The 11,516-nt window shown below is 51.2% G+C and overlaps 2 protein-coding genes across 2 annotated transcripts in view; one reads left to right on the top strand and one right to left on the bottom strand.

The window, feature by feature from the left end:
* The window catches only part of ENTPD8 (ectonucleoside triphosphate diphosphohydrolase 8), a gene marked incomplete at its 5' end in the record, with an annotated part of 3,690 nt that extends 1,789 nt beyond the window's left edge, over nt 1-1,901 (top strand). The window contains 4 exon segments of the mRNA XM_010146908.1: nt 1-40; nt 453-563; nt 716-850; nt 1,710-1,901. The exon segment at nt 1-40 is cut by the window's left edge and continues 22 nt beyond it. Coding sequence (XP_010145210.1) covers nt 1-40; nt 453-563; nt 716-850; nt 1,710-1,901 — 478 coding nt within the window.
* A 1,544-nt stretch (nt 1,902-3,445) lies between these two features.
* NOXA1 (NADPH oxidase activator 1) overlaps nt 3,446-11,516 on the bottom strand; it is a gene marked incomplete at its 5' end in the record, with an annotated part of 13,437 nt that continues 5,366 nt past the window's right edge. Inside the window, 11 exons of the mRNA XM_010146907.1 lie at nt 3,446-3,543; nt 3,748-3,895; nt 3,983-4,088; nt 4,767-4,936; nt 5,825-5,883; nt 6,073-6,145; nt 7,268-7,321; nt 8,911-9,052; nt 9,786-9,823; nt 10,394-10,453; nt 11,180-11,287. Coding sequence (XP_010145209.1) covers nt 3,446-3,543; nt 3,748-3,895; nt 3,983-4,088; nt 4,767-4,936; nt 5,825-5,883; nt 6,073-6,145; nt 7,268-7,321; nt 8,911-9,052; nt 9,786-9,823; nt 10,394-10,453; nt 11,180-11,287 — 1,056 coding nt within the window. The remainder of the gene's footprint in view (nt 3,544-3,747; nt 3,896-3,982; nt 4,089-4,766; nt 4,937-5,824; nt 5,884-6,072; nt 6,146-7,267; nt 7,322-8,910; nt 9,053-9,785; nt 9,824-10,393; nt 10,454-11,179; nt 11,288-11,516) is intronic.

Below are 11,516 nucleotides of genomic sequence, written 5' to 3'. Positions count from 1 at the left end.
CAACGGGTTTTATCACCCGCCCGTGCTGGGACAGTTCTTTGTAAGGAGCCTCCGTCCCCACGGCTGTGGTGGGGGAGGACAGAGGGTGGGAGTCTCCTCTGCCACTGGTGGTGGGAATGGGTGGGGAGAGAGGGGACCCCAGAACTGGTCCCACCTGCAAACCTCTTCCTCTATTTCGGGAAGTGGCTTCTGCCTCCTGCAATGTCCCAGCCTTTCCTGTGGGAAACGGGAAGATCTTGTCCCAAGGAGCGAGTCTGAGCTAGCTCAGAGTGTAAGCAGCAGCCCCAGGGCTTCTCCACCAGCTCCCAAACTTTCTGGTAGACCATCAAGTGGGCTCTGGATGCAGAACCCTGGGGAGTACATGAGACTGTCCACAGGCAAGAGGGGCCCCTCGGGGGTTTCTTTTGGGTGAGGAAGGAGATGTACTTTTACCATCTTCCCTTATCCCCTAGGCCTTCGCTGGGTTCTACTACACCTTCCACTTCCTGAACCTGACCAACCAACAGTCTCTAAATGACGTCATCTCTACAGTCCAGACCTTCTGCAAGAAGAACTGGTCAGAGGTGAGAGCCCTGAGAAGGGCAGCAAGGAACCCTGTGCTTGTCCCATCCCAAATCTCTGCCCAGGAAGCATGTCCTGCTGTTCCTGGGCAAGGGAGAGTTTCTGAGCATCTTTTTCATTCCCTGCTGCACCACGTCCCCCCATCACCCCACAGCTCGTTGAGACCTTCCCGCAGGAGAAAACGTACCTACACACATACTGCCCTGTGGCAACTTACATCTTGACGCTGCTGCTCGATGGCTACAAGTTCAATGAGTACACATGGAGCAGCATCCACTTCAGCCGGCAGGTAAACACCCCGCAGGGCAGTGCGAGTGGGAGGCGGCTGCGGCCACATCCTTGCCCTGGCCCCAGGACATGTTCAGGAGCAGCATCCCTGGAATCCCCTGCGTCAGAAACGTGTCCTCACCTCATGCGTGCCACTCAGTGATCCCAGCACAGCTCCACTCTTTCTTACCTCCCGCCAAACCTCTGACGCCAGCTTGTTCCTCACTTGCTTTGGTGTGAAATAAGCTAATTTTAACGGGGTCAGAGAAGTGCAGAGCAGGATTTGGCCAATTTGGTCTCTGACATTGGGCAGAACTGACGAGCATCAGAGAGGTGATGGATGGTGGCCCCATGTGAACCAGAACATGTCCAAATTTGGAGGATCGTGGGGGAGGATGAAAGCTCAGACCCAAAATCAAGTGCAGGTCACAGAGGCACAGCAGCAGTCTGGACCGCAGCAGTTATCCATGTACAGCTGCCCTTTAGCTCTTGGGAAGGAGAGAGAGGAAAGCTCTGTGTAACTGGCGCTGGTAAGATCAGGTTCACCACAGCCAGGTCCATGTGTGAAATCACAGTTGGGGCAACTCATGGGAGAGGGGCCCATCAGTCATAGAATCATAGCATCATTCAGGTTGCAAAAGACCTTCAAGATCAAGTCCAACCATTAACCCAGCACTACCAAGCCCACAACTAAACCATGTCATAGAATCATAGAATCTCATGTCCCTAACTGCCTCGTCCACACATCTCGAATCCCTCCAGGGATGCTGACTCCACCACCTCCCTGGGCAGCCCCTTCCAGTGCCTGACAAGTCCCTTGCACCGAAGCTACCGGTGCCTGGGAGAGGCACTTTTGGATGACCTCTCCTCTCTCACTTCAGGCAGCAAACACGGACATCGGATGGTCACTGGGCTTCATGCTGAACTTCACCAACATGATCCCCACAGAGGCTCTGGGACACATCAAGGGGCACCAGCCCAGCCTGTGGGCAGGTGCCGTCTCCTTCATTGTGCTGGCCTTGGTGGCAGGCCTGGTGGCTGTTTTCCTCCAGTGTTTCTGGAAAACCAAGTAGCTCCCAACCTCCTGACAAGAGGCATCCTGCCCCAAAAGAAGGTGGATGGGGGAGAAGAATGAGGGCATTATACCCAACTCCAGTGCTCAGGAGGTCCAATTGCATCATCTCTGTGAAGATGTCGAAGATGACAAAGGTGTCTTGAGGTCTCTGTGTACCTTCAAGAGGAAAAGCCTCCTGACTCCGGAAAAAAACTTTAATCTGGTTGACAAAAGCTGTCTGAGACTTGGTAGCTAGATGAAGCCAGATAAATTCAAACTAGAAATAAAATCCTTTTTGTTTTTCAACTACAAAGGTTACTAACCAGCCGAGCACAGTTTCCGTGGTACCTCCAGTCCTGCTGGGCTGCTCCGGCGGCCGTGGGAGGCAGTCGGTGGTGCAGAGCAGTGGTGGCCACCTAAACCCTGAGGAGAGGGGTGACCTTATCTTTATCTTGCCCTGTGCAGGGTGTGCAAGATTTCTGTGGTATGTGACAGAATATCTTCCTAAAGACACTGTCAGCTGTCTTTAAAAATATTTACTGGCATATCTCAGCAGAAAAATACAAGTGGAAGCTGATTTAAGAACTGCCAACTCTGGCTCAGGGTTTATTTTATATTGAAGTTACAGAGCCCAGCTTTGTCAGACACCAAATCAAGCAGGTTCCAGCTCCAGGCACTTGAGTTTTATTTAGATCAGCAGAGCCCAGCACAGCTCAGCTGCAGGGACCGGACAGTCATTTCAGTCCTTCCAGCTCCAGCCACCAGCCCCCTCCTCAGCCCCTGCAAGGCTCTGCCAAAGCCCAGGGCTGGTCTGAGCAGGGGTGTTTCCACAGCTGCCTCTCCTCTGTGCTGCAGGACCCTGCCCACATAGCATCAAGTAGTAAAGTCCAGGCCAGACTTTGGGGCTTAAGGAAAGAATCAAAGGCATTTGGGCTGAGGAGTGCTCAGAGCCCTTTGGCTCTGGGAGATCCAGAGGGTATTTGCTGTGGAAGATGATACATGGTGGTCCCACCCCAAGGTGTTATCCCACATACCCCACTGCAGACTGGGTTCAAAAGCCTTCCGAAAGAGCAGCATCTCTGTCTGGTGGAGATAAGGATATGTGGCCCAAGGGCCTGGGGACAGAGCTGTGCCCCCTGCTCAAAGACAGCTATCCTTGGCTTCATTAGAGTGAGGCTCAGCCTTACCAGCCTGAGTAACAAGGGAGAGGGGGTGAAGACTTCCATCCAGAGGAACCCCTTCCCCCACACCAGTCTGAGTGCCTGAGATCTGAGCTGCCACATGTGCATTTCCCACAGCTAAACACCAGATTGCCCTGCTCTTCTCTCTGCCCTGCACAAGCACAGCTTGGGCAGTATAAGCACAGAGGTAAAAATGCCAGGTCTGGGAACAGGCTGTAGAAAATGCTGTCGGACTGCTGGAACTGATCCCATGGGATCTGTGAGTGGGAGACATCTCCTGTCTGGGTCCAGCAGAGCTCCTGGCTGTGGCCCGAATGAGCTGTGACTGGTGTCTCCCACCCCAGGGAGAAAGCGCAGTCAGGCAGGAAAAGGCTCCTGTTCTCTATAGGAAGGCAGCACCACAACTGGTCTGGGTTGCGAAGCATTTGGGGAAGATGCCGGTCTTGCCGTTGCAACGTCCTTCAAGCCAGTCCTCGTTCACTGGGAAAACATGAAGGAGCAGGATGAGCCCTGGTCTATATGAGTGGGCTTATCAAGAGTTTTCATGGCTGGAATTTAGCTCTGGGCAAAAGCCAGCACAAGCCTGTACCTCCTGAGGGTATGAGCCTGGGCCAGCAGTAGAGACACCATCCACTCCCCACTCCCGCCCTGCAGCAGACTCCAAAAGCCTGGCCCAGTGCAAGCCTGCAGACAGGACTGGAGAGCTACCTTCAGAGAGAATATCCAGCACGTCTCCCTTGCTGAAGTCCAGGTCCCCCGGTCCCTGTGCAAGGTATGAGTGCTGAGCCAGCATTCGGTAGAGGACAGGTCTGCCTGAGTGGGAGTCTGAGTCCTACGGCAGAAAGTCAGCACAGAGATTGCAAGGCAAAGCAGAGACCAGAGTCCAGCACAGCAGAGAGGCTTGTCTCAGCCCACGTACCTGGCAGCAGAGCGTCAGCCTGCCATCTGTCAGCTGCTGCCACATCCTCCCTAGATCCTCCTCTCCCGAAACTGCACCCAGTTCTTTGCCATCCGAACGCCTGTAGCTGCAAGGGTTCATTAACACAGCTCAAATCACCTCACTTAAAGCCAAACTTCAAGGCAAGCCTAGCCCTTTCATATCTTCACAGTCCCCTTGGTAAGCCAGCTCTGGGCTTGTCACCTTGCACAATGACATGGGGCCACCCTGCGTGCTCCGTGTGCAGAAGCGGCACTGTCAGGGAGTGACACTGTCACCTCCTCACACACTTAGTTGAGGGGAAGATCCTAAACTCTCCTGACTACACAGAGTGTGTGCCCTCACGGATGTCAGTCACAGAGACCTCACCTCAGGACCAACACCCAGACTGTTCTGCACTGATCCTGGTGTATCTCAGGCTGAGCTGAACAGAAGAGAATCTGACATATAGCATTGCTATCTGCACAGAGCTTTTCCTTCTGTTCCCCCATTTTTTGACCAAAGTACAATTTCCTGGGAAAGACCCTTTGGGCCTCCAAAGCCCACGAAGCACACACTCTTCTCAAACCCAAAAGCCATGGTTAGGTTAGCCCTGCGAGGGAGTGCTCACATCTTTACTGAATCTCTGCTAGAGTGCTTTGATCCCAGATAAAAGTTCCCAGGAGGCTGGACACAGGTCTGTGTCCTCAGGGGATGGATGCCGCTGCCCTGTCACACACACTCATGCACCAAGAGTGCCGGAGGGCCCGGCGGTACCACGGCGTACCTCAGCTTCCCCCGCGCTGCTTGCTGCCCAAACCGCTCCCTCAGCAGAGCCCGCAGGTCCGGCAGGGACGGCACCTCGCCCGCCCTCACCACCACGGTGCACTCACAACTTGCTTTCAGCACAACAGGTCTGTCCGTGCTGGATGAAGCTTCTCCGTGGGTCGGTGGGATCTGCTGAGAGATGCGGCAGCATGGACAGTCTGGTTATTTGGGACTCTCGTACCAAGAGAGGTGACACAGACACAACCCCTCCTCTCAGTGGTACCACATAAGGGTAGCTCAGCATCAAAATACAGATCTGAATTTAAAGGGGGAACTACAAATTCAAAGCCTGGGTCCCATCACACAGGTACCTCCCAAACCCAAACGTCTACGGGCAGGTCCCCAGTTCCTCCAGCCAGCTGGAGAGGTGCAGCCAAGTCCCATGTTCTGCTGCCTTCTGGCTGAAGTACAGCTGACAAAACATTACTCCAAAAGCCCTACAAAGAGCGGTGGCAAAGACAAAGAGAGCAGAGCTGATCTGAGGCTGGCACTGCCAGAGAGGTGCTGTCCCCAAGTGGACACTGGAGTAATTCCAGCTCCGTCACACACAGTGGTGACATGGTCATGACATGGAGGTGCAGAGGACACCATCCCAGAACGCAAATCTGAGTGAATTGTGGTACCCAGACTGACAGGGACAGAAAATGCCACGCAGGAGGAGGGGGAAAGGCACAGCAGATAGTTCAAAGACAGCTCTCACTTGCAAAATGGGCTGTATGTGCCTGAGAACATTGCTGTGTCTGGGGCTCTTGGCTAGCTGGAGGGTGCCAAAGGGCACTGCCCTGGTAAGCCTCAACCTTGGGCTGCCTCACAAACCTGTACAGTCACAAACCTGGGAGAGGTGCAGGAAAGACCACATGGGAGCCTCTCTTTGGAATGGGAAAATGGGCAAGGAAGATTTTTTTCCAGAGATTTTGGTGCAGATCAGGAATTTTGGAGGATATGGCCAGGAATCTTGCACTTTTCACAGCCTTGATCTCTTGAGGCTGTACAGCTTTGGCTTGTGAAACACCTTACCTTGAAGTCCATTTGGGCACCAGCCTCATTTGCAGAGATATTTTCTCCCCCAGAAGATTCTGCAGAACAAAACAAGAGCAGAGGAACAGCACCTGCAGTCAGCAGAGGTGCCCAGTAGCTCTTCTGCGACCCACCAGCAGGCCGGCAGCCACGGCTGTGGGCAGCCAGCCTCCTCATGCAGCCCTAACGCGGGGGGATTGGGCACAGCTTCACCCAACACCCACCGAGGTCCCTGGCCCGGGGCCTACCTGGCTTCTGCGTCACATGGAGCCGGCTGGGAGGCACCTGGGCAGGAGGGAGCGGAATCCCATTGCTGATCTTCTGCAACAGAACAACATCGGAAAGGAGTGAGCAGAAGACACCGGAGACTGGGCAAGGCTGGTGTACATGAGAGAGGCTGCAGGCAGCTACAAATTTCTGGGGGTAACCCCAGAGAGGGCCCCAGGGAGACCAGTTTATTCAATGGCTGGATGAGGTGGAGCACTCAGGCTCCCAATGGCCTCTGCAGCTCTCGTCGAAAGCAGGGCTGATGAGAGGCTTGGTGGGACACTTCCTTGGCCTCCTGCCCCTTGCGGGGTTGGTGCTGGAGCACAGGGAGGTTGCTCATGCTGTGCTGAGGGCTCTCCTGGGCTGTTCACAGTGAGACATCTATGGAGCAAATGCCCAAGTGTGTGCTATGGCTGGGGATTCATTCGGAAAAGGAAAAATAAATCATAGCAAGATCAGAACAACCATTTCCTTCAAAAATCTCTTGTAGGAAATAGGGGTCTGAGTTGCAAGTGGTTTCAGATAGAAAATTATTTGGATGATGTGTGGTGGAGATGGGAGATGAAGGAAGTTTTCCTAGCTCAAATTTGAGAGTTTAGGGCTTAGGTGCATTTCCTCAAGGCAAAAAGTGGTGGCTGTTTAAGATACCACTATTCCATTGCAGGAGATTAACCTGCTCTTGCTGTGCTGGTGAACTAGAACACGTGAGCACTCCTCACCTGCTTCTGTGCTACATCTAGTGACTGCAGACATCACGGGAGCAGGCTGGACAAACACATGCCTTAAGCCCTCAGACTCATCGCTGGGTTCCAGTGGCTCAACAAGTTACAGTGGGTCAGGAGAGCTGTGGCAGCAACTCATCTTTGTGTGCTCCACCAGCCCATAGCAAACAAGAGACACCAGCACCTAGATCAGCCTGTGATGCAAACCACTGTGGCTGGGATGTGTGTCCAAGCCCCCAGATTTTGCTGTAAAGAGATCCGATGTACAGGAAAACAAAACAAAAAAAAAATCCCAATCTTAACTCTTCTGTTGTTCCAGTTCAAGAGCACTTGGTCTTCACACTCTGTGTTTCTCTTACACAGTTGTTCTATCTTGTGATAACCTTACAAGCAAATGTCCCAAATGCATTTCTTGGTTCCTTCCTCACCCCCGGTTGCCAGGCTGTCAGCTCACCCATTTATCCATCTTTGAGGCAGGCTCCAGGAGAGAGCTCGGTATGCGCAGCTTCTGCAGGACACAAAGCAGAGCAGGGTGAGACAGGACCTGCTGCTGTGGCAGAGGCAGCCCCAGCCCACCCAGCCCCATCTTCTGATATCCCCACTCTGCCCTTGGAAACCACCTCTGCCTGCTCACCCTTCTGCAACACGAATGTGCCCATGCTGGACCCAGGGTCAGGCATGGGAGCCCATGTGGCTTGTGATCAGAAACTGCTGAACAAAACCCAGTGGTGCTTTTGCATCTTTTTCTGCTGAAAGCAGTGCTGCGAGTTGAGTAGCTGCAATATGACAGAGCACCCGCCAAGGCAGCGCCCTGCTCCTAAAATGGCTGCTTAGGCAGAGAGCAGCAAGGATGTCGAGGGATACCAGTCCAGCAGCACTGCTGTGTCTGCTGACAATCACTGCTATAGAGATATTAATATCATAGGATCATAGAATCACAGACTGGTTTGGGTTGGAAGGGACCTTAAAGACCATCCAGTTCCAACCCCCCTGCCATGGGCAGGGACACCTTCCACTAGACCAGGTTGCTCCAAGCCTCATCCAGCCTGGCCTTGGACACTTCCAGGGATGGGGCATCCACAGCTTCTCTGGGCAACCTGTCCCAGTGCTTCATCACCTTCATCACCATCAACAGATCATTGTGAGTAATTACACATTTCTCCCCCCACCCCACCCCCAGTGTCTGTTATTTTACTTTTTTGATTTTGAATTTCATCTGACACTTCACTGAGCAGTCAGCCAGCATGTTAAACTACTTCTGTAATTGTTCAGTTAGCTCCAGATGCTTCAGGCTATGCTGAATGGTTTGATTGTCTGTCGTGGAACACGGCCACCTTAAGAAGCACCATATCACTATCCCTATTTACTGTATCACTTACAAATATGCTAAATGCTTAGGTCACAGCAGATTCTCTGTGGGGACATCCTTTCTTTAAAAAAAACAAAAAACAAAAAACAAAGAAAAACCTGTTCATTTATACTGACCCTTTATTTCTACATTTTAACCTGTTATCAGTCCTCAGAGCATTGCCTCTCTTGCTCAAACAGCTCATTGGTTTTTTAGTGGTCTTGTGAAGAATCTTTTGACTTTTTTTGAAATATAGGCAGATAATACATTCACTGGCTCGACCTAATCCAGGTACGCACTGGCTCTTCCAAAGAGCTTCAGCAGACATGTGAGAAATGGCTTCCATCAACAAAAGATTTTCCATGTTGTCATATTTATCTGTTTCTATTTAATCTGTTTACACTATAGTTCCTTAGATTGCAGAAAGATGTCAGGTTTTCTGGACTTTAATTCTTTAGGTCTCTCTAGAGCCTTTTATAAAACCTGCCTGCGCAGCTGAAACCCTCCCCAAACCCTCCCAAAGTTAATTTAACAGAGGCACTACACACCAGGAAAGGGCTGACCTGTCAGACAAATCTATGGTTAGCGACAGGTCTGTGGAAACAAGCCCCTGAACTCATCCTTTGCTCTGCAGCGCTACGGGTGGGTCCCTAAGGAATGTGCTCCAGGGTGGCAGCAAGCTCCTGTTCACAGGCAGGGCTGTGGTCTCTGCTGGTGGGGGTGGCTGGAAAACCCACCCGTTCTCCTACCTGTCCGTCGTGTATGGCTGTAGCCCAGCCATCCGCTCCTCTCGTCAGCACAAAGACCAAACTGCTGGCTTTTACTGCTAACTTCTCCGAGTCCTCAGGGTAGTAATGGGACAAAACTCGATAGTAGCCTGACTCACTGTCTCTGAAAGAAAGAAGGAGAGCACCTTTACTAGCCCTGCAGTTCTGGTGCTTTGACGCAGAACACTGCACCGATGCAAATCGGCATGTGCCAAAAGTTTCAGATGTTGGGAAATTATGATTTCCATTGCTACTCTTTGGTCCAACTGTGAACAAAAGGAGCTTGGAAAACACTGATTTCCTAAATGCAGCTGCCCCATCTTCATTATACTAATAGATATCCTCCAGACTGAAACAATTATTAAACTCAGCCCTGCAGTACTGTTTGTTTTGGTGAGAGTATTGTTGAAGTGCTATCACCAAAACAAATGACTTCTATGTTTTTTGAACCGGCGCTGATTTTGACTCCACACAGCATTGCTGGGAGTGATTACTCAGAAGCCTTGTCCTGAGAACTAGGATGGGACAGCTGAGCATCCTCTGCCATGGGCCTGGGCAGGCCCCACAACTTCCCTCTGCTTCCATTTGCCAGCCATGGCATGATCCATGCCTGATTCCCAAGACTATTGAATCAACTCCTGCAAACTGCCCTGAGATTGCTGTTTGAGATGCCACTGAACTGCAGTGCCTTCTGCAGTCACACAAGCCTTTGCGTGTTTTGTCATTCACTCCACCCTTGGTGAGAAGTGGGTGTGAATCCCACAGAGTCTTCAGACAAGACATCAGAGAACAGAACATGACCTTCTGAACAGAAATAGTGAGAGAAGAGTTAGACCAGGGTAGAACTGAACACTTACCGCAGAGCATCAGCGCTGGGTTCATAAAAGCCCTGTTTCTGTGGGAGGAACAACAGCATCTATTTATAAAATTACCTTCTACAGCAAGAGTACCACCTTATTTACTGTCCCTCTGAATACCACGCACTGGTATTGCCTTTACTTTTGACCACATTTCTCACACCACAGCACCCAGAGAGAAGTCTGCTGCTTCACACCTCAACAGGATGTACCTTCTATTTCTCCCTCTTCCTCTTCATCTCATCAGGAGGTGAGTACCGATCTTTTCCCCTACCTTCGGTTCTAGGAAACTCCTATTACAGTGCAAGGCAGCCATGCTTATGCTGACAGTTTTACTGAAGTGCTGGACAAAAGCATGTTGAGCATAGCAAAGCCTCCACTGCTGTTTTGACACGGTGAAAAGACAAAAACGCATCTTCAAATGGTGGGAGACTCACATCACTGAGTCCCTCCCAGCCACAGCTGAAGCCCACCCCTGGCTCTGAAAGGCCCTGTGGCTCTAGTCTGACACTGCACTGCTTTTTTCAGTAATATGTTCTTACCCTGATGGTGTTCAGGCCTAAGGAGCCTGACATGACAGCTCCATTTCACAGCTATGTTCTGCTTACCTGAGGCCTGAGAGGCTCGAAGCCAATGTACTCATCATTGGGAATGATGGATGAGATCACCTGTCGGAGGACAAAGTAGTGACTGAATCCAGGCTGGATGAAGAGACTTTCAAACTTCCTGGGAGGTTATCTACTCAGACCCGTTTCCTTCCGACATATGAAGGTCACATATAAAGCAGAGCCATGCACAGAGTGGAGAAGCAGAGTTGCATTCCCAAAACAGCTTCAACCATTCGTGTGCCCATTTGTTTAGTCTTTCCAAGGTTTCTATAAAAGCATGTGAATGAATTACTTTCCTATATTCATGCTGGGGCTCTCTGTTCTGTGGCACTTCTGATGACTGCACTGGTCACAGAAGGGATCAGAGTAGTTCTCTGCTGACCTGCATTAAGGGATGTGACAACGCATTTGTCTCCCAGGTGCCTGCCAGTCCTACTGGGAATGAAGCAGTGAGTAGGAGCTTGCTGGAACAATGTGCTCCTCTTCAAAATGTCGTTGTCAGCAAAAGAACAACCACCGGGTTCCCTAAGTACCTGCTGAGCTTTTTCAGATCAGTTTAAAGTGATCTAGATTCGGAAGGCTTTTTAACACCAAAGTGCATTTTTGACAGAAGAAGTGCTAATTCTAACAAATTTCAGCTTCTGTGTCCTAGATGCCTTGACTGGTTGTAAGCCCTGACAATCCCGCCCCTGGATCTCTGCCAGTGCAGTGGCCAACAGTAATGATCTCTCATGCCAGAAGGTGGGATTTTAATCTGCTTGCTGTTAACGATTATATGCCTGTTACCTTGGGTTTACCCAGGAAATCTTTTGAATCCAGCTGTTCAACTTCCTTCTTTCGCGGTCTGAAAAATTCCCCAAGAGGAACATGCATTGGCTCTAAAAACACACGGTCCTAAAGCAGGGAAAGCAGAGAAGGGAAAAGCCATCAATTAACATTAAATGAAACATAACTGCACTTCTGGGCTCCTCAGCTCAAGGGCAAAGAGCTACTGGAGAGGGCCCAGCGCAGGGCCACTGAGATGGTGAAGGGCCTGAGGCACCTTCCACCTGAGGAAAGGCTGGGAGAGCTGGGTCTGTTCGGCTGGGGACGAGGGGGGCGGGGGGGGGCTTTTCAAAGGTTT

This window comes from Eurypyga helias, unplaced genomic scaffold, assembly GCF_000690775.1.
Source record: "Eurypyga helias isolate BGI_N326 unplaced genomic scaffold, ASM69077v1 scaffold33652, whole genome shotgun sequence".
Taxonomy (NCBI): Eukaryota; Metazoa; Chordata; class Aves; order Eurypygiformes; family Eurypygidae; genus Eurypyga; species Eurypyga helias.
Note: the sequence above shows the minus strand (reverse complement) of the source record. Positions and strands in the feature narration are given on the sequence as shown.